The 22924-nt window shown below is 42.1% G+C and overlaps 1 protein-coding gene and 1 long non-coding RNA gene across 2 annotated transcripts in view; one reads left to right on the plus strand and one right to left on the minus strand.

Annotated features, from left to right (window-relative positions):
* Positions 1–22924, minus strand: part of nr3c2 (nuclear receptor subfamily 3, group C, member 2) — a 110093-nt gene that overhangs the window by 17401 nt on the left and 69768 nt on the right. The window contains exons 4-5 of the mRNA XM_079812008.1: positions 3964–4080; positions 1460–1777 (exon numbers count right to left, since the gene is read on the minus strand). Of these exons, the coding sequence (XP_079668134.1) occupies positions 1460–1777; positions 3964–4080 (435 nt within the window). The remainder of the gene's footprint in view (positions 1–1459; positions 1778–3963; positions 4081–22924) is intronic.
* LOC307123474 lies at positions 8994–14170 on the plus strand. Its single transcript, XR_013816168.1, has 4 exons — positions 8994–9104; positions 9839–9888; positions 11316–11420; positions 13989–14170. It is a non-coding gene; the product is annotated as an uncharacterized lncRNA (long non-coding RNA).

Consider the following 22924-nt stretch of genomic DNA (forward strand, 5'->3'; position numbering starts at 1 on the left):
TTGACTGGTACTATATTTATAATATTATTATAATTATAATAGTATTTATAATATATACTATATGTATAATTTTTTTGTGACTGTACAAAAACTTAACAGATTATAATGAAGTATAACACTTGCCTGAAAGAAAAAAAGCGAGCCGATCGCTCGAGGGGGTTAAATTGTTGAAATACAGTACATCCTATTTTTTTCATCTAATTATCATCCTTATATCAGCTGTTTCTGACTCCTAAAGTGGTTTAAAATCACATGTGAATCAAAGAAAAATGTTGATATAGAACAAAATAACCAATGCTGAACATCTGCAAGTCATCACTTGTAGATTGGCTGAGCGTGTGATGCATTGACTGCCCAAAGCCTGCCTGAAAAGTCTTTGAAAGTCGGTGAGCCAGTTTGCCCTGGTGTGTTTTCAGCCTTCTATTTATATATCCGGATATAGCAAGCAGACACCCTGGTATCAAATAATTGCAATACAGCAAATTACTGTCTTGTAGCAAGGTACCTTGAAAACTTAATTTGGAAAGGCAAAAAGAGATTTAAAAAAAAATAACAATTAGATATTTACAATTAGAGTTGTATGGGATGTTGTATTGTAAAATACAATATAGTGTGATTTATTCAACATATGCTAGTAATTCTCAATTAATAAATTATTATTACCCCAGACAAAATTAACCTTTGATTCTTCTATATGATAAGTCAACCTACTTTTGACATGCTTTTGAAACTCTCTTGGAAGCTTGTGGACATAGTGTCATAGAGTCAGTAAGATTTAAAAAAAAGAAATTAATACTTGTATTATTCTGAAAGGATGCATCAAAAGTGACAGTAAAGATGTTTCTTGCTTTCTGTTCATCAGAGAATCCTGATATAAATGTTTTCAATGCTGATAATAATAAGAAATGTCTCTTGAGCACCAAATCAGCATATTCGAATGACTTTGGAGTAATGGCTGCTGAAAATTCAGCTTTGCCATCAAAGGAAAAGATTACAATTGTATATTTTAAACTGTAATAATATTTCACAATATGATTTTTACTGTAGCCTTGGTGAGCATAAGAGATTTTCAAAAGCATGAACAAATCTGACTGACCCCAAACTTTTGAATGGTACTGTATGTTAATATAAAGTTCAACCCTTACAGATTTCTCAAGTGTCAGTGCTTGTTAAAAGCATGAAGATTTAAGCGTGGGCTCAAGACATAGATCATCTGAACTTGATTTATGTAAATTGTGCTTTGAAAAGGATGACCCCTACTGTACTATACCAAAGCACCTGACAGGTCAAGGATGGTATCAATCACTGCATGGTTTCGACGCACACATTTCAGAGACCAACAGCTCAACTAATACTTCACCTTGAACTACAAATGCCTAAATCAAGAGAAAATAACCCTGGCATCTGAAAGGTCAGAAGATGGAATCTGAGAAATTCCAAATTTGCCTTGGAATCATACCTGGAAGTACTTTGGCCCACTTGACCACTCGGATCATCTGTTTGCCGGCGAGCTGGTTGAGGCTGGTGAGCAGGTGATCGGTTGTGTCGGGCTGTGTGTTATCATATCCAGCGAACACAACTTCAGGCTCTATGAGCTCCAGGACGCTACACACGGACGGCGACAAAAACGGTGCTACCGTGGGGACGTGGGGGATGAGAGCGGTGGACAAGCTCAACTCTTTCTCGGAGGTCAGAAACGGAGGCCCTTCCTTTGAGTTCTGCAGGGAAGAATCCTCGCTGACACTCTTCATCTTTCCCAACTTCTTTGACTTCCGTGCTGAGAAATAACAAACATGTATTATTAAAGCTGTTCGCTTCAGCAGCCTGATCCGTTTTATGAATAATTACAATTTATGATAAACATTGAAGGTTCTTAAAATGATTTATAAGAGAGATAAATAATTTGGAATGAACAAGATATTAATGAAAAGACCCCCAGTGTAGACTTGAAGCAGTGTTCTTACAGTTTTTCATATTTGAAAGGAGCTGGAGCTGATAGAAGTAATTATTGAAGTAGAGATGGATCTTATAGCAGGGATCACAGTTTAAATCCCTGCTGTATGATGTGACCTCTTATGTAGTTCAGAAGGATGCTGTTAATTGACTGTGTGCATGTTCCAATTTGATATTAATTGCAAGATTCTGGTGCCAACAGATTTCATATCACATCAGTAAGTGAGACTGAAGGTGGCATATGTGCTAGTCCCAATAAATGCTCGGATTCTGTGCTCTCGACAACTTTGAGAAATATTTAGAGACGTTCTAATTTTTCAAAAGCATAGTCATTTATCTTTTTTTTTTTTGATGATGATGATGATGATGATGATGATGATGATGATGAAAAACTGTTAAAAAACATGTATACAGTCTATCATCAGAACCTAAAATATAATTTTTTTAGTTACATTACTTTAACAGATGCAGGGATCCACAATTTGCATTAACTTCAATTAACTTAAATTCAACCGTATTAACTAACATTATCAAGTCACATGCTTAATAAGAAAAATATAAAATAATGATGTATGTGTCTATATATATATATATATGACCCTGGACCACAAAACCAGTCCCACGGGTATGTGTGGCAATAGACAACAATACATTGTATGGGTCAAAATGATCGCCAAAAATCATTAGGATATTAAGTAAAGATCATGTTGCATGAAGATTTTTTTGTAAATTTCCTATTGTATTGTAAAAATGTATTATTAATAGTAATATACATTGCTAAGGACTTCATTTGGACAACTTAAAGTCGATTTTCTTGCACCCTCAGATTCCAGATTTTCAAATAGTTGTATCTCTGCCAAATATTGTCCTATCCTAAAAAAAACTAAAATGTATTTTGATTATGTATACATCTCAATTTAAAAAGAAATTGACCCCTATGACTGTTTTTGTGGTCCAGGGTCACTGATATAATACGTCTTCCCAGCTGATGTTCTGCAGTACCTTCATCGACCCCTCTCAAGAAGTAATGACATCAAAGAAGCACAATATTTTTTATTCTATATTGGAACTTAATGTAATTACAGGTGAATATTTTTTGTATTTCTTTCAAGATGCTCTGAAAGGACATAATGGACGTAAAATAGACATTACTGCAGGGAAATCTTATTTACTGAACTAAAGCTATATACTGTGTTATTCAGTGATAATAGCTGCTTTAAGATAAACTATATATGACACACATACATTTGTTAACCTTATTTTTAATTTTATTTATTTAACAAACTGAAATTTTGCAACCAAACCACGATTTTGATCTTTGATCAGAGCTGGCAAAATAAATGTTGTGATTCTACCCACATTACAGATGAACATCATGAAACTCCGTTTTTTTGTTTCTCCCAGTATGTGTGCTTGTGTTTTTGTCTGTTTCTAAATTTGGAATCCGAGTTAATCTTTGCCTAATGTGTTGTTTTCAGGAGTTTACATGGCGGTAGTGATGTATTCAATGTTTGTTGAGGCTATACTAATTTCTAAACCTCATTATATATATTTTTATATCTTCAATATAATAATAAGGTGGCCCCAATCAGTGTGACCCTTGGCTAGCATTTGTTACACCAACAACCAAAATCTAGTTGAAATCAACTACACTCTCAAAGTTTTAAACACATTGGTCATTTTTTCCAGCTCCCCGAGTACTGATCATATTGTGTTGCAATTATATTGAAAACACAGATGTATGTGAAGTACTTTTCAATATGTTCTTTTAAGCCACTTACCTTTTATTAAAAAACAAAATAAAAAATCATGTCTGTGGAACATTGTACAACTTTAGTAGAAAGGCAGGCCCTCATCTTATAACATTCACAATAAGGTTTTTTTTTTTTTTTTTTGATCCTTTGGATGTGTTTCTTATATTTTAAGATTAATGATCTCAGGTGTGCCGGTATAATTGTTTCATATCATTTCACAACAGATTTTGGTCCCGTAGTAAGTAAATTCAGTTACCCCCAAGATTCATCCCAGCTTGTAGACACTTCCGTACTCTGCAGGCTGGGCAGTTTTTCCGCCGAATCTTGTCAATGATACAGTCATTCCTCCCAGCACAAAGGTAGTTGTGCTGACCTGCAAGAAGAAAGAGAAACTGAAAAATCTCTTTGTATGTATCCTTTGTTGTTCTGTCTGAATCGTACAGAAATTAGGAATTAGTTCTTTCATGTTTCACATGGATAATGTACATTTAATTATTAACATAACATGCTTTTCTGCAAGGGTTTTTCTAAGAAATATCGATGTATTTTGGTTCATTTGAATAATACATCAATATAATATTAATTCAATTAAAGGTATTACATAATACAAAAAAGACAGATCAGTCAATTACATGCATTAGTCAAAATGTGACCTTTCTAAGGACACTGTGATGCATTCTGGTCCTGGTGATCCAGTCATCTCATTGTAAGTATACGACGAAAAGGAGACAGCTGTCTTACACTTTACGCCCCTGCACTATTATCACAGAGGACAAATGAGCCATCCCAAATAGTGTTTTTGAGTGTGTCATGGGTTGGCTGATGTCTTGGCGCGGGACACTATGACAGAGTCCGTAACAGCCTGAGAATCCCTCATGCGCTGCTTTCCTCAGCCAAGGCCACAGCTCGTGGAACGAGCTCTCGTTTCAGAGCACAATTCCGCTCCACTGACTCGCCGCACACCCACGCGCTCCACGGGCCAGAGCATCGCGCCGCAGGGCTGCATCCAAGCACTGTGGCCATGTACATCTCTCTTTCTTTCTCTTACCCATATTCCACCCCCTCTTTCACTCGTGCATCATGGGAAGGACTTCTCTGCTAAACTGCACGGGCACGGCACTGGACGTGCTACCTACATGAGGGCTATTTCCTTTAGTGCTTATGGGCCGTGTGGCTGCAGACAGGCACAATGAGTGTTTTCGGAGGAGGGGAAAATGCACAGCGAGTCTGTCTAAAAGCTGCCAAAAAAGCCCAGGATCTGCAAACGGAGCAACAGCAGCTGTAGCCTTGCCACTATTTCTGGCTAAATCACATGACCCCTTACATAAGCCCATTTTTCTTGCTCTAAAAAACAGTAAACTGCGACACAGGAAACACAACGAAGCCCTCCTCCGCCTCACCACCCAATCAGAGACACAAATCAGACCTGAAATCTGTTCGGCTGACTCTCGGGCCCCTTCTGACCGCTATCCGCAGCTGCCCCACAAATGCTGTTAATCATTATCCCAACAGAAGCACATACACAGACTGTCTTGTTGTGCTTGTCTGTATCAGCGCACGTGTGTGTGTAAAGGTGTTTATGGATAAAAAAAGCAGAGAGACAGTTTGTTTGTCTAAGGACGAAAGGGGAATGTCAAGTATTGTAGTGTTTCAGCACACTGTAGTTTGTGGATCTATATCTATGTGGTGTTTATGTGTGCATTGGCTCTCAGCAAGTGCATATTATGGTCTATCACAGTAACATGTAACTTCATTGTTTAGCTATTGTTTTTCAAAGTTTAGTTTAATTTTTTCTGTTTCTGATGGGAATATTTTTGCAAGTTTTAAGTTCAGTTTTCCTTAAGCCGGGTGCACACTGTGATTTTGCCCACGATTTGGCCGTCTGAGACAAATTTTGCAAATCCTAAAAGATTCCTCTGATCCTAGGCTAAAATCTGAAGTCTTTGATCATTAGTTTGACCGCTGCGATCAAATTTGACCTCAGACGAAATTCTGGCAGTGTCAGAAGATTTGGCGCACAGTCCTACAGTGTGACTTCTCCTACGACGACCGTAAAATTATCTTCTTTTTTCAAACTATGACCAAAATGAGTGCTAGAGATTTATTTGTAGCCATCACTTCAATCCTGCATGTAATGCAGCTCACTGTCACCGAACGCGTATAAAACTCCGGACAAGTTTTCTTGTGTGCATCCGTTTTTAGCGCGGCTTGACTATCGTACAGTCTGACATTAATGACAGCTGAGATCTTACAGTGTGACATGGCTTACAGCGGGGATCATGTTCGTACAGTCTGACAAGGAACAATCCTAAAGGACTATTATAAATCGCACAGTGTGTACTCGGCTTTAGTGACACAATGCTAAAAAAGTTTAAATAAAGAGTTAACCCAAAAGTATCATTTCTGACATAATTTACTCACCTCATACCATTCCAAACCCAACTTTTTTTTTCAATCTGCACAGCATAAAAGGTAATATTTTAACGATTATCTGTTTCTGTGAATTTAAGACGATGGCAGAACATTGCGCCACAAGATTGCTCTGATACGTTTTCTATGATGTGTCATTCAGTTTTTTACACTCCAGTCCAGTAAGTGGTGGAAATGCTCACCTGCTTTTTCTGGTGTTTCTGCGCACCAGCGTAAAAGTGCTTTTTACCACCATTTTTACATTTTTTACTGTTTAAATTGCTTACATATTGGACTGTTTTTCACCAAAACCAATCAAAGCAATTGGAAAATGTTCAGTGAGCCACATACACTTTTCCTGAAATTCTTCTATGCTTTATTAAGGGTTAAAGTGAGTCACAATGTACTATATTTATACTGAATTCACGCAACTAGATATTCTTTGAGTGTGTGTGTGTGTTCCATAGAAGCAAGTAAGAGGTTTGAAATTACATTAGGTTGAGTAAAGTTTTACTGCTGATTTCTTGAGCCCTTTCTAGCCTGAAATTTTGTGGATGCTTTAATCCAAAAAATGCATCTCCTCATACACATTGTACCAAATGCCATTCATTCCCACAAAAGTGTGTTTAATACTAAGGCTGAATTTGGAATACCATTTCAACCATATAAAATCAGCCTAAATGTGTGCATGTGAAGTGCTAACATGGGGGTTCCTGTACAAGCTTGTCTCCTTTTAGCCAACTACGTCATTTAATAGAGCGATGCACGGAAAACCTAGCCTGTCAGCTTCAAAATTAAGCAGACATTTAAAAAATAAAAACCATGCAAGATGCATACAGTACAGTATTCACAACTTTTTTCAGCGGTTTCCCAACATTCGTGTCCTTTATGGCTTTAACTTTGACACATGAGCTTCTCCCTCAAAGTGGTTCTCCTTATGTGAAGCTTTCAGATCTGTTTTTATGGTAATACAGTGTCATATATCTAACCTACATTTAGACAGAGATGAATAAGCCGTCCCTTTGACATTAGCCGTTAGCTACACCATGTAGGACAAACAACAACAACATAGAAAAACACCGACCAATGGCATACAAATAGCATCTGTCTAGTTCTTTCACCGTGTACTTCAAATCTCCACACGTGACTCACTGCATCATTTGTTGTTGTAGCATGCAGTTTCTGCAAAATTAGGGTATTCAGACTGCAGCAAAAAAATGTATATGCCATTTTCAACGAGATTCAGTGACCTCCGATCTTTAACGACAGTGATGCAACAAAGTTAAGCTGAGCTTGACTACCACTGGAAGTTCAGAAAATGATCCGTCACCCAATGCAGCACTTGCTATATCACCCTATCACAACCGTCAGCTCCATGACCTCCAGTGATTAAATAACAGTGTGAATGCCCCTTCAGTCAATGACATTGCCAATTTCAATTTCTCAAGTAAGAGATTGATTTCTTTCTGCTAAATATTTTTTTTTAATTGATGTAAACCGCAGCGAATCACTCTTATTTTCTTATTGTCTTCAGAGCGATTATTAAATGAACAGACACATGAGAGTTAAATTACAAACCAAAACGCAGCTGTAATCATTTATGAAATACGTTTTTTTCCACACTGTTAGACTTTACCGCAATTTTACAGTTACTTACCGCAAAAAAGCCCAGTAAAATACCATTTATATTATTTACGGTTAGCTACTGTAATATGCACTGCATTGTGGGTATTTTTAATGAAATTTACAGTAACTTACTGTATATGGGAATTTGCAGTATTTTACTGTTTACGTAAAAGCAGTAGTGCTACTGTAAACAAAGAATACACACAAACACACACACACACTGGATGTTTAAAAGTTAAATAAAAACATGTGGATGGAAGGATGTAAAATTAGTTCTTTGTGGGAGACAAAGAAGTAATTTTTATACTTAGTATTTTCTCCGACCCTTTTCACATTTTCGGGTTTCTCAGAGCGGAAGTCGTCATAGTTGGGTTAAATTTTATAGCGGTGAATGAGAGAATACAATAATTATATATTTTTTGTGTGCCCATTTGCTCAAATAGCAAAAGAAAAACTCCACAATAGTGATTTCACAACTTTCAAAAAGAGGAAAAAATAGAGTATAGAATAAATAGAGTAAAGTATTAGTGTTATAAATGTATTTCGAATTCGCCTCGTAGGAGGAGCTTCTGCCAGCGGCTCCTCTCGTTGAGAAATGACTGACATGGGCTGTGTTTACACGTCTTTTTGTGTTAAAACTGTTAATGTGTGACAAAACGTAGTTTTAAGACTTTTTTAGTCGGTAATGTAGTTGTTTAAAGCTCAAATCTGTGGTTTATTTATAAGAAGAGTGCCTATTTTAACATTTTATCTGGTGTTTTCGGAGATGTGAGCTCCAGTGAGTCAGCGGCGTTCAGCGCCTGTTTACCCGGCGAGAGTAGACTTTCCTCGGCTAGCCCTTCTGACGTCTGCCGCTGGCTCTGATGTCTCTGTGGCGTCTCCAGCTATAATTAGTCTTGTGGAGATTTAACGGCCCATATTTGCTCTCATGGATCTATAATTTGTTCCCTGGCAAATCGTTTAGGCTGAGGGCAAAGTGAAGTTTCATTACTTGTTTATTTTTCGGCTATAACTGTACGTTGCAAAATAAAATGACGGATCATGAGATATAAAATGCTAACGGTAGGCTACACACACACACACAAACACCTACTGTTAGCATTTTATATCTCATGATCCGTAATTTTATTTTATTTATTATTATTTTAATGCCAGAGTAATACCAGTACAAGTGTGGTGATATAAATGTAATTTTTAAATGTTTAAAAAATATATTTATAAACTTTGCTTACACCTCACACAATTTAAATTGTTTACTCGCGTGCCAAGCCCGCGCAAATGAGGTTTGTGTCGAGTGCGCGCATAACGGACGTCCCTGCCTGTGGATCGGATCGCCAGACACCAGCTGCGAGCTTTCCTGAGGTAAGAAGTTTTTATTTGACAAATTTGTCACAAATGTCTTTGATACTTTTAAAACGTAAACCAATATTCATTAAATATAGCTACATATATGAAGAAAGTAAATAATAATATCGAATTGCTATTACTATATGACAGTCTCGGGGAACTGTTCATTTTCCTCAAGAACCGCTTTCATAACCCATTAAATTTGCATACAATTGACTAACTGTTACCTGCATTGTACATTATGTACCAAATGTTGTATTTACGCGAACAATGGTTTCCGTCTTTTCACGGCCAGTTATAGTTACATATTTTCGTTGACAGTTAAATGTGTGTGACGCCATTTGAAGTAACGTTAGCGGTGTCAAAGGCTCTCTCTCTCTCTCTCTCTCTCTCTCTCTCTCTCTCTCTCTCTCTCTCTCTCTCTCTCTCTCTCTCGAAAATAGAACATTTACGCCAGTGTATACACCAGAGGATTAATATATATTCAAGTATAATAATAATTAGTTCAAGTATGTTCATTGATGCTTCTTATTTATTATATTATTTCATATGAATTCATTTTTACATGCCACTGAAGGCTCTATTATTGTCTTCTCTCTTTTTTCAGTGTTGATAGTCATTTGATTGTGTAAGTGGTCAATCTAGCAGTCATCCTATATCTGTGAATTATCATGTGCATAACATTTAGGCACCATTATAGTCAATAAACATTAATGAAAATTTCTTCTTTTTCTCTCTTGTGTCAACAGGAGCTAACAACACCCCAGAAAGAGCCACAGCACTGAGCATCTTTGGCTTTGTAAGTATATATTTTGACTAACATTATGTGATTAACGTCTTTTAATGCATAACATTTTATTATTTCAAAAATACTTGTTGCCTGCATTTCCTACTTGGCATCTATTTGTTATCTTGTTGTGACTGTTTAGTCTCATGTGGGATATGTCACTGCATAACATGACAAAGTAATTAAAAATGATTCATTGTATGCACTTAAAAATTTGTGTAACACTTTACAATACGGTTCATTAGTTAACTACATTAGTTAAAATTAACTAATAATGAACTGCACTTATAAAGCATTTATTTATCTTTGTTAATGTTAATTTCAACATTTACTAATGCATTATTGAAATCTTGCTAACATTAGTTAATGCACTGTGAACTAATATGAACAGCTGGATTTTTATGAACTAACGTTAAAAAAGATTAACTAATGCTGAACAGAGGTGTTGTTCATGGTTAGTTCATGTTAACTAATGCATTAAAGGGTTAGTTCACCCAAAAATGAAAATTCTGTCATTAATTACTCACCCTCATGTCGTTGGACACCCGTAAGACCTCCGTTCATCTTCAGACACAAATGAAGATATTTTAGTGTAAAGCTGATGCTGAGAAAGGCTTCAGATAGGCCTCCATTGGCATTCAGTACATTTACACTCACAAGACCCATAAAAGGCACTAAAAACGTCGTTACAAAGTCCATCTCACCACAGTGACTCTACAATCATTTTACGATATGACGACAATAGTTTTTGTGCGCAAAAAAAAATCTAAATAACACCTTTATCCAACTTGTTCTCGACTTCCGTGTGTGCCTCCACGACGCATGCGCGAGAATATGACGCAGATCCGGCGTTCGGGAATCCATGAAATGCACACTTTAACCCCATTTTGAGCACTACGCCGAGACCTAAAGCACGATCAATGTAGAATTCAACAGCTTAGACACGTGCGTCTTCCTCTGCTCGTAAACAAATCGCTTCTGGGTCATGTGTCCGAACGCCGGATCTACGTCATATTCTCGCGCATGCGTCGTGGAGGCACACACGGAAGTCGAGAACAAGTTGGATAAAGGTGTTATTTAGATTTTTTTTTGCGCACAAAAACTATTGTCGTCACATCGTAAAATTATTGTAGAGCCACTGTGGTGAGATAGACTTTGTAACGACGTTTTAAGTGCCTTTCATGGATCTTGGAAGTGTCAATGTACTGAATGCCAATGGGGGCCTATCTGAAGCCTTTCTCAGCATCAGCTTTCAACTAAAATATCTTCATTTGTGTTCCGAATATGAACGGAGGTCTTACGGGTGTCCAACGACATGAGGGTGAGTAATTAATGACAGAATTTTCATTTTTGGGTGAACTAACCCTTTAACTAATGTTAACTAATACAACCTTATTGTAAAGTGTTACCAAAATATGTATACATTATTTTATATGCAGATCATATCCAACCAGTGACCAGAAAACAGAGAGACTGAGGAATAGACGGAGAAACGGACAAAGCTGGACTACAACTAAAACCTGAACTAAAAACTAATCATGCAAGTATGTACAGGTGCAAGTATTTAATTATTTGCAATTTCTGAGAGACTTTTATCTTTTAATTTTCAGCCAACCTCGTCTTATGCTGCCTTCATGTGCTAGAAATTTCCTACTTCCCACTTCTGAAGTTGTGATTACGAGCTCATCACATTCAGATTTTGACTTGAGAGGGCGTTCATGTCCAATTTTTTAACTAGGAAACTAGTTCACTAATTCCTATAGCACGTGAAGGCAGCATAAGATGTCAGTTGAGCAGGAGGTGACGTTTGCCTACCACACCACAGGTGATATGAAGTATATCATATCATGAAATTGCTCTTATAGTCAGGGTGTCCGCGGGGTTGTAAAAGGTAGTAAATGAAATTAGCCAAAATTAAGGGCATTAAAAAGTAGTAAAAAGTACTAAACGTCATCTGACGAGGTATTACATTTTCGAGTCCAATTTTTTTTAGATAAATTTGTCAATTTGGCCTTTTTTTTCTAAAATTCGCGTGGATTTATTTATATGTTTAGAGTAGGACCTGCGCGATATCGTGTGAGGTGGTGTTCGTTCGCGCGCGCTGAAACGAACTGGATCCGCGGCTGGCTTGCTGACAAACATGTACGCGAGCTCGCTTCCATTCAGTAATTAAAGCATGGGGAAATGCAAGTTTTCGGACCTCTGGCTGGAGGACTCACGATTTAAAGACTGGCTTAGGCCAGTAGTTTGCAACAGCCGCGAGGCTTATTGCCACGTCTGCAAGAAGACAATTAATATAACCTGGGTGGGGGTGAATGGCGTCAAATCGCATATGTAATCAAATAGCCACCAAGCTAGGATGCGCGGACGTAGCGAGCAGCTTCCCATACCAATGTTCTGCGCTACAGATGCATCAACGACCTCAACCTCCACTGCTTTGCCCTCAACCCCGACTGCTCTCCCGATTCAAACCACTGCCAGTAGCCTAACGTTAGTCTAGCAGCTCCATCATCAGGTGCGTGACAGACGTCAGACAGCAGACGCTATGCCCTATCACCACCACTACATTGCGAGCTGAGGTGCTGTGGTGTTTAGACCTTGCAACTAAACACCACTCTTTCAATTTGAATCTATGGCATTGAAGAGCTGTTTCGAAATACCGTATGCAAGTTGCTTAAAGCTTGGCATACACTGTGCGATTTCAGCAAGCGTATCTACTCACACTGTACGGGTAGATCGCATGCGATGTAAAGCCAAAGCTCACGGTTTATATGCTCACACCATGGCTCGGATCAGCGAGCGCGACTTGTCTGCTCACTGTATGAGTGAAGATTTAGCATTTACTATTTATGTATATAAATGATTATTATTATTATTAGGGTAGGCCTACTTTTATTATTAAATTGATAATACATTTAATTTGCCCCCGTGATAATTTCATAATGCATCAATGCACAACCGACATGTTGCATAATAAAAGAATAGATATATTAGCTTACTCCTCATTATTTAAATACATTTTGCACAATTAAACAAGGAATTATATGCCTATAATTAAAATGATTATCAGTCTATAATATGTCAGAACACTACAATAATATCAGTATTATCAGAAAGTAAGAGCAGCTTTATTTAAAAAAAAACTTGTTTAACACGAAATGGGCCTATACTTCTCTTCTAATTTGTTTCACAATATGGGCCAAAAGAGAAATATTAAGAATATAAATTCAGACAGTTATAGGCTATACGTTATCAGCATATGTTAAAGCAGATTTATATAAATAAAGAGATATCTCTTGTCTCTGTGAGAATATGCGCCGAAAGCTTGTCAGATTTTACGTTCACTTTCAGTAGTGAATAATTGACCAGGTTTGAGACTTCACCGACTCTCACACACATTACGTTTTTGTGTGATATCCACTGACTCGCCTTCATGATTTAAAACGAAAAAGAAAAAAAATCTATATTGCGCCGTGAAAATTGCTCTGTACACTGCATGAACTATGAAGAAGATGTCTCCTTCCTATTCTGTCTTTATTTCTATTCTCATCTCTGTGGGCAGCTGATGTTAAGTTATAATGACCTCGTTACATTGTGATGCAATATGTTATTCCATTTGGAAAGATATTTCATTTACGCTACTATAGTTGCAGCTTGAAGTCGCGCTGGTATTAAAAAATATTTTGAAGGTATTAAAAAAGGTAGTAAAAGGTATTAAATTCAACTTAAGAAGTTCTGTATATACCCTGATAGTGTATGGAATGCTTTTTAAAGAAAATTTGCGGGGGGGGAAAGGAAAATGTTTAGATGAAGTAATGGAGATGGTGTGAACATGGCCTTTACATGTTCCAGCGTGAGCTGGAGGGAGGTGTCTTCCGTCAGCAGCTTGCTTTCTGATTGGGTATTGTTGCGTTTCACATGATAATCTCCAGAGCGCGCACGCTTGTCCTCGGGATAGAGATATATAATATAAGTATAACTATGAATAATAATAATATAACAAGTATAACTATGAATAACTGCTGTTGCACAAGTTGTTACCTCATCTGTCCATGAACAAATTTAGATGAGATAAACCATTTCTCACACATTGTCCCTCTGTTTTGTTTCAGATCAGCCATTAGTAGTTTACCAGTAGGGAGGCCAGCCAAGACCAGCTGGGGTATTTTGTTCATACTTTTTGTTGCCATATCGTCATGATCTCTGCTTTGATTTGTTGTAATGAATTCAGTTCTCTATTTTTTTTCTGTTTTTTGTAATTGATTGTGACGGTGAATAAAAAAATATACTGATGTACATGGACTCAAGTCTCTTATTTGGAATTTATTAAATGTATTATTTATTTTATTGCATTCATGTAAAATATTCAAAATAAAGTAATAACATATTAACATATGCATATTTTGTAAAATAAAAAGTAAAATAAATTACAGTAAAATTACTGTAAAAATTATTATACTGTAAAAATAAATTGCGGTAAGGGCATCATACTGTAAAATTAAATTGCGGTAAGGGCATCATACTGTAAAATTAAATTACGGTAAGGGCATCATACTGTAAAATTAAATTACGGTAAGGGCATCATACTGTAAAACACATTTACAGGTAAGCTACTGTAAAGGGGCAATTACAGTAACTTACTGGCAATAGTGCTGCCAGTAAGTTACCGCAAAAATACAATAAAATGTCTAACAGTGCAGTTTCCTCTCATCATTTGTTATTTCCACACATTTACTTCCTGCACTTTGCAGTCCTCTGCTTTCCTGTTAGAAATTGTATATGGTCCAAGGTTGAAAAGCTACTGCTTTATCTGTATAGAACGTCAAACAGTGCTTTAATTTCCAGTGGGAAAATGTGTTATATTGTACTGTACATGGAAATGAATCTTTTTCTCTAATGCTTTGCTGTACATTAGGCTTAGAGCTGCCTTGAGGGCAACATACAGATTAATAAGCTAAGAAAGCCAGATAGTTCATAATTAGTTGCTGCAATGCTAAATTCTGTCATCAACTGACCAGAAAAAAGCCTTTCATAATCTCAGGCATATCAAAAATATACGGTCATGACCTATGTCCTAAAATGTATTGATGTTGGAAACACAGATGCCACAATGTGATAGCCGTCATCCGATTTGCTTAAACACAAAGGGCGTCTCATTTTGCATTGATGTCAAAGAACAAAGGTATCACCCAGAAGGCGGAAGAGATGTCAGATACTGAAAGCAGCGGTGCCATAGGCAAACACAGCAGGTTATTTGAGGTGAGGAAAAAATGACACGTATGACCTGTTAAGTAGACTGTAGTGTTTTTTGACCCGTTAACACAACAAGGCATTCTGTCATATTTCAGTATGTCTGTCAAACTCGAGCATGAAAAAGTGGAGTTTGTGGAGTTTCACTTTTTATCCTTAAAAGCTTATTTCAAATTCATCTCTAGGGCTATTAATTATGGAAGCCATTATTGGAGACTTTATATATGAGACTGTATTTCTTTGAATTGTGACTTTATATGTGACTTCAATGTATGGAAATACAGTAATGTTAGTAAGTTTTGGGTCAGAAAGATTTCTTCAAAGAAATGTATTTGTTTATTCGGTACAAATGCATTACATTGATAAATTGATCAAAGGTGAAAGTAAAGACTTTTATAATATTAAACATTCCTATTTAAAATAGATGCTATACCCCCAATAAAAAATATTAAGCATTTGCAACCGCAACTGTTTTAAATATCAATAATAAAACACATTATTTGAGCACCAAAACAGCATTAGAATGATTTCTGAAGGATCATGTGACACTGAAGAAAATTTTGCTTTGCATCAAAGGAATAAATAAAATTTTGAAATATATTAAAATAGAAAACTGGATTGTAATACTGAAATAGAAACTTTTGGATTGTAATATTATTTTACAATATGTTTTTTTTGTACAAAATAAATGCAGCCTTGGTGAGCATAAGAGCTTTAAAAAAAAAAATATGACATAATTTATATAACTATAATTTCAATTTTACATTTTTTTTTTCTTCTTTTTATACTAAGATGGAAATAATGTTTTTTCTCTTGCAAATAAATCATGAAATATTCTCAGAATTTGTACATATTGACATTTTTTTATCAAACTTTTTTGTTGTATTTCCATAAGTTTCTCACTCACATACTGATGCATGTTTCTGGTCCAAATACACAAATAACTGCCATAAGTCATGTTAAAACCTCTGCAGTAGATCAGTGCAATTTCCATCAGTACTATGATTACCAAGTCACAGAAAAGTTTTAACAAATCCTCTGAAATTAGGTCTTGTTTCATTATGGTCTAGCACAGTGTTTCTCAAACCTGCCCACCCACCACTACTGGGACCCCTTTAATGGTGTAGTAAGTTCAATATAAGCCTATAAATGATGAGTTGTGCAGGACTGACACAGAGTATCATTAAACATGATGACATGCCAAGACGCTGATGGCTTTTGAATAATAAGCATATGCTGAGCTTTCTGAAAAGAATCACTGCACAACCCATATGGAAATCACAGCCAAGCTACAGACTGTGGTTTGCATAGACAAGTGATGAGGAAATGTGTTGATGGGAAAACTGTAGATAGACAAACTGTCTCACATACTTTCCTGAGCTCTTGTATGTTTGCCGAGAAAGGACATCTCAAACATTTAAAAAAAATGATGGTATAGCCATAAGATTTTACATGACGTGAGCAAACCTCTTTAATCCTGTTTACATTCCATTTTTTTTTATTATTCGCTATAAATGTTTTTGTTTTATTGGCATTTTACTGCTACTGTGAAACATTTCACTAGGACCACATCCCGCAACACAAAATGTTAAATTGGAATGCAAGACCGATTTGCTGCTTTTGCTCTTCTTTGTCCGTGCTAGAATATCAGGCTTCTATAATTTTGTCAAAAATGCTTCAAATATCTCCATTCTAGAGTTTTTGATCATCAATAATACGCATGATGTCCATGGCCAGTAAAACTGTAAGTATAAACTCTATTTCCTGAGCTCCCCAGTTTTCAAAACAGTGCATGCGTACCTCATGCTCCCTCTGCATATTGCTAACATCGCCTCATTTTGGGTAAAAATAGTTCCCTTTCGTTCAGTCACTACGACGTAACGTTAGTGACTAACGAATGGGGGTTTCGCTTAGAAGCCTATCAACTTCGAGTTTAGAGAAAACGGCCAATGGTGTGCCAATGCCATGGGGCATGCGGAATTTGCATACGTAACTCCGCCTCACTGCGTGAGTATATAAGGAAGTACGAGGCAATATCGCATTATGTTTCTGCTTTCGGAGCCAAGAGTACCTACCTCTTCACTCCTACAGCCTTCTGAGACTCTGTCAGCTTCTTCGAGACGAGCAGCTTTCCAGTCGGTGTTGGTGTGACGGCGCGTTCCAGTGATCGCATACTTCCTGCCTGCTGATCTGTGCAGTGGTCCGCCTGACAGCTGGTGTGTGTTTCCCTGGGCGCTTCGGCATCGACTGCAAAGTTTCCTCTCACAAAAGAGCTTGCACGTGACGCGTCCTTTTCAGGATGTTTCATCCGTGCACTTCTGGGTGCGGTAGATCCCTTTTTTCTTTCGACGGGCATGAGCGCTGCGTGACGTGTTTGGGCTTTCAGCACGCTCAGGCAGCGCTTGTGGATGACTCATGTTCCCTCTGCGGGAACCTGGCCATCTCGGTGCTTCGATCAAGACTCCGTGAGTTTCGTGCTGATGCCGGAACGAGAGTCCCCTCTGCCACCCCCCAATCTGCGGTCTCCCCCGGAGGCGGCACTTTGGCTGGTGGCCAGGGTGATCTGAGGGTGACGGTGTGGAACAAAGCTCCGACGCTAGTTCCTCGGCCCACACCCCCCTCTCAAGCACCTGACCCGGCCCGTGCTCAGGCGTCTACATCGGGGCCGGCTCCTGCTGTCCCGACTGTGGCGCTTGGCACGGCGGAAGAGGAAGTGATGTCTATCGCCGCATCACAAGGTGGGGATGATGATTCGGCTGTGCTGCCACCTTCGGGTGTGCCAGCATTGCCCGAGTCGGACCCAGAATGGACAGCCATGCTGTCTCGGGCCGCCGCAGCGCTTGGACTGGAGTGGAACCCTCCGCCTCAGCCCGAGCGTTCGCGGTTGGATGATTGGTTTTTGGGGGCGGCGCGCCCGGACACGCGTCCGGCCGCTCCTCCAATACCTTTCTTCCCCGAGGTGCATGAAGAGGTCGCGCGTTCCTGGAAGTCCCCGTTGTCTTCCCGTGAACGTTTGGCGAACTCTTCCGCCTTCACCTCCCTCGATGGAGCCGCGGCTCATGGGTACACTGGGGTCCCCCCAGTCGAACGTTCTGTTGCGATGCAACTGTGTCCACAGAGCGCTTCGTCCTGGCGCGGTGACCCAAAGCACCCCTCCAAAGCCTGTAGGTTTTCGTCATCCCTGGTGGCGAAGTCCTATAGAGCTGCGGGGCAGGCCGCCGCTTCTTTGCATACCATGGCAACTCTTCAGGCTTACCAAGCCAAGTTGCTGTGTGATATGCACGAGGGGGGGGGGGGGGGGGGGCTGATCCAGGACTCAGCAATGAGTTGCGTGCCGCCACCGACCTCGCTCTCCGGGCGACGAAGGTGACCGCACGCTCCCTGGGTCAGGTGATGTCCACAAATGTGGTCCAGGAGCGACACCTATGGCTCACCCTGGCCGATATGCGCGACGCTGAGCGAACCCGTTTCCTCAACGCCCCCATATCCCAGGATGGGCTATTCGGCGGAGCGGTCGAGAGCTTCGCCCAACAGTTCTCGGCCGCTCAGAAGCAGACTGAGGCTATAAAACATATCCTGCCCCGGCGGTCAGCTGCTGCCTCCACCCAACCGCCCGCGCAGGTGCCTCAGCCTGCTCGCCGCCGAGGACGCCCTCCTGCGGCTCCCTCTACCTCTGCGCCACCCAAGCAGCAGCCTCCACCCGGGCCGCGCAGAGGCAGCCGCAGGAAGGCGTCCCCGTCCGCTTCAGCCCCGCAGCCCGTGAAGAAACGCCAGGCTAAGCGGCGCTCCTGATGCGGACGGCTCAGGGATGGGCAGTTCTTTCCAGGAGACGGCGGCAGGGCCTAATGTGGTTAAAGAAAGAACTGACAATCCCATCCCTGAGCCCCCAGAGATCGGTGACGGCAGTGTGCGCCACCCTCGGGTCTCGCCACTCTCGTCCCTCTCTGTCGCCAGCCCCCTGGCAGAGCAGACCCCAGCGGAACGCGAGTCCTTCCCTGGTCTCCTCTGTCAGGGCGCAGCCGTTAACCGTGCCCCGACCCCGGGACGCCCAACAGCCTCCCCTGTCCGGGCCGGTAACGCTGCCTCGCTGCCCCACCCAGGGTACGTCTGCCGTCCGTATGACCCCGTTGGTGCAGTCTCTGGAGGCTTGGCTTCAGCTTCCGGGGCTGTCCCGCTGGGTTGCCCGGACCGTCAGGCTCGGCTACGCGATTCAGTTCGCGCAGGCTCCTCCCCGTTACAGGGGAGTCCGCTATACCGTGACCGGGGCCCATGCCCCCGTCATGCGTGCGGAGATTGCCACTCTACTGGCGAAGGGTGCGATCGAGCCTGTCCCTCCAGCCGAAATGAGGTCGGGGTTCTACAGCCCCTACTTCATTGTACCCAAGAAAACCGGTGGGTTACGACCAATCCTCGACCTTCGCATCTTGAACCGATCCCTTCACCGGCTTCCGTTCAAGATGTTGACTGCGAAACGCCTTTTCCAATGCGTTCGTCCGCACGATTGGTTTGCAGCGATCGACCTGAAGGACGCCTACTTCCATGTCTCCATCCTTCCTCGACACAGACCGTTCCTACGGTTTGCTTTCGAGGGGCGGGCATATCAGTACGCGGTTCTCCCATTCGGGCTATCTCTGTCCCCTCGCGTCTTCACGAAGATCGCCGAGGCAGCCCTTGCGCCCCTTCGGCAGCACGGGGTTCGCATCCTGAACTACCTCGACGACTGGCTCATACTGGGCCACTCTCGAGAGCAGGTTTGCGGACACAGAGATCTGGTTCTCCACCACTTAGCCCGTCTGGGCCTTCGGGTCAACTGGGAAAAGAGCAAACTTTGCCCCGTGCAGAGGATCTCTTTTCTCGGTATGGAGATCGACTCGGTCGCCATGTACGCGCAGCTTTCGAGCGAGCGCGCGCAGTCTCTGCTGACTTGCCTCCGTCAAATCGAGAGCAAGAGTGCGGTTCCACTGAAACTATTTCAGAGGCTCCTGGGGCATATGGCATCTGCAGCCGCGGTAACGCCGCTCGGATTGCTTCATATGAGACCGCTTCAGCACTGGCTTCGCGATCGAGTCCCGAGATGGGCATGGCAGTCTGGCACGCTCCGGATCCAAGTGACTCGGGCCTGCTTACAGACACTCACCCCGTGGTCGAACCTCAGTTTTCTTCGGGCCGGTGTGCCCTTAGAACGAGTTTCCAGACATGTTGTCGTATCGACGGATGCCTCTGCCACGGGCTGGGGTGCCATGTGCAATGGACAAGCAGCCGCGGGCTCCTGGACAGGACCTCAGCGCCTCCTGCATGTCAATTGCCTCGAGTTGCTGGCAGTACGGTTTGCCCTGCACCGCTTCCGAGCGCTGCTGAGGGACCAACATGTGCTTGTCCGGACAGACAACACGGCCACAGTAGCGTACATCAACCACCAGGGTGGTCTACGCTCCCGCCGTATGTCTCAACTCGCCCGCCAACTCATTCTATGGAGTCAAAAGCGCCTGAGGTCCCTTCGTGCTGTCCATATTCCGGGAGTCCTGAACCACGCAGCCGACGAGCTCTCGCGGTTTCAGCCTCTCCCGAGAGAATGGAGACTCCATCCCCAGACGGTTCAGCTGATTTGGGAACAGTTCGGCGATGCACAGGTAGATCTGTTTGCCTCCCACGACTCTTCCCACTGCAGCCTGTACTATTCCCTGACGAGGGCACGCTCGGCACGGATGCACTGGCGCACAGCTGGCCGCGGGGCCTACGCAAATATGCGTTCCCCCAAGTGAGCCTACTCGCACAGCTCCTGTGCAAGATCAGGGAGGACAAGGAGCAGGTCCTTTTGGTCGCCCCGTACTGGCACGGCCGGACCTGGTTCCCCGAACTCGTACTTCTTGCGACAGCCCCTCCCTGGCCTATTCACCCTATGGCACCCGCGTCCCGACCTCTGGAACCTCCACGTGTGGCTCCTAGACGGGACGCGGCAGGTTTGAGTGGCCTACCACCTACGGTGGTCGCCACCATCACTTCCGCTAGGGCAGAGTCCACTCGGCATGCCTATGCGTTGAAGTGGAACCTCTTCGTCACCTGGTGCTCTTCCCGCCAAGAAGACCCCTGGAAATGCCCGATCGGGTCCGTGCTTGAGTTTCTCCAAGAGGGGCTGGAGCGAAGGCTGTCTCCCTCCACCCTCAAAGTATATGTGGCCGCAATATCTGCCCACCACGATCTCTTGGAGAGCAAAAAGGTAAGTCAGCACGACCTGGTCATCAGGTTCCTGAGGGGAGCCAGGAGACTGCTCTCCTCTCGTACCCTCTTGGGACCTTGCAGTAGTGTTAACTGCTCTGCAGAGACCTCCCTTTGAGCCTTTGCGGTCGGTTGATATTAAGTTCCTGTCTATGAAGACGGCTCTGCTGACCGCATTGGCCTCAGTTAAGAGGGTCGGGGACCTGCAGGCATTTTCGGTTGACAAAGCGTGCCTGGAATTCGGGCCGGCTAACTCTCACGTGATCCTGAGACCCCGGCCTGGATATGTGCCCAAGGTTCCCACCACTCCATTTAAGGTCTTCGCTTGCTCGCCACTCCACTCCTCGGACTGGATATGTGCGATATTTCCTCAGGTGAGCTCCCCGAGAGCCCTGAGCTCCTCCAGCACTGTCGACGCCGACATCAGTTCTGTCTGCCCTTTCGAGCCCAGACCCTCATGTCCGGCCAGGTGCCCCATGTGCATGGTTCCCTCCGGCGACCCCCACATGTGTATTTCACCGTAAGTCTCCGCAGTGAGCGGGTTTCTTCCCTTGGCGTGTCCCCGCCACCCCTAGGGTTAAAAATCCACCTTCGGCTGGTACCCTAGAGATCTTCCATATGCAGCCCTTAGCGGGTCATATGTGTCTCTTAAGTCCTCCCCACGGGTAGGCATTTTGGCATTCCCTCACTGGGATATGCTTCCCAGTGTACCTTGGTATTCCTGTGTTAAGTGGGAGTCCTTCGTCCGTATTAGTCTTACGACAGGGTACTCACACTTACGCAGGGCGCTGGAAGACAGCTGAGTGGCGGGATTATATTGGGACCCCCATTCGTTAGTCACTAACGTTACGTCGTAGTGACTGAACGAAAGGGAACGTCTCGGTTACGGATGTAACCCTCGTTCCCTGAGGAGGGAACGGAGACGTAACGTCCCCTTGCCACATCAGCTGTGCTACCTGGAACGCAGGAGTTCAGTCTTGGCTCCTCAAGCAGGTAACATAATGCGATATTGCCTCGTACTTCCTTATATACTCACGCAGTGAGGCGGAGTTACGTATGCAAATTCTGCATGCCCCATGGCATTGGCACGCCATTGGGCGTTTTCTCTAAACTCGAAGTTGATAGGCTTCTAAGCGAAACCCCCATTCGTTAGTCACTAACGTTACGTCTCCGTTCCCTCCTCAGGGAACGAGGGTTACATCCGTAACCGAGACGTTTTTCAGCAAGCTACTTATTTACTCTTAATTGAGTCATATTATTTTTCAGCACTTGTACTCAAGTATAATTTACTTAAGTAGCAATACTTTTACTTAAGTACAATTTGTTAGTACTCTTTCCACCGCTGTGTGTAACTCATGTTCCCTCTGCAGCACTAGCATGTGCACTTTGGTCAATGGAAATGTAAGAAAGGTGTGGGAGGAAAGGTGTATACAGTGAGGAAAATAAGTATTTGAACACCCTGCTATTATGCAAGTTCTCCCACTTAGAAATCATGGAGGGGTCTGAAATTGTCATCGTAGGTGCCTGTCCACTGTGAGAGACATAATCAAAAAAAAAAATCCAGAAATCACAATGTATGATT

Source organism: Gobio gobio (genome assembly GCF_949357685.1).
Source record: "Gobio gobio genome assembly, chromosome: 3".
Lineage (NCBI taxonomy): Eukaryota > Metazoa > Chordata > Actinopteri > Cypriniformes > Gobionidae > Gobio > Gobio gobio.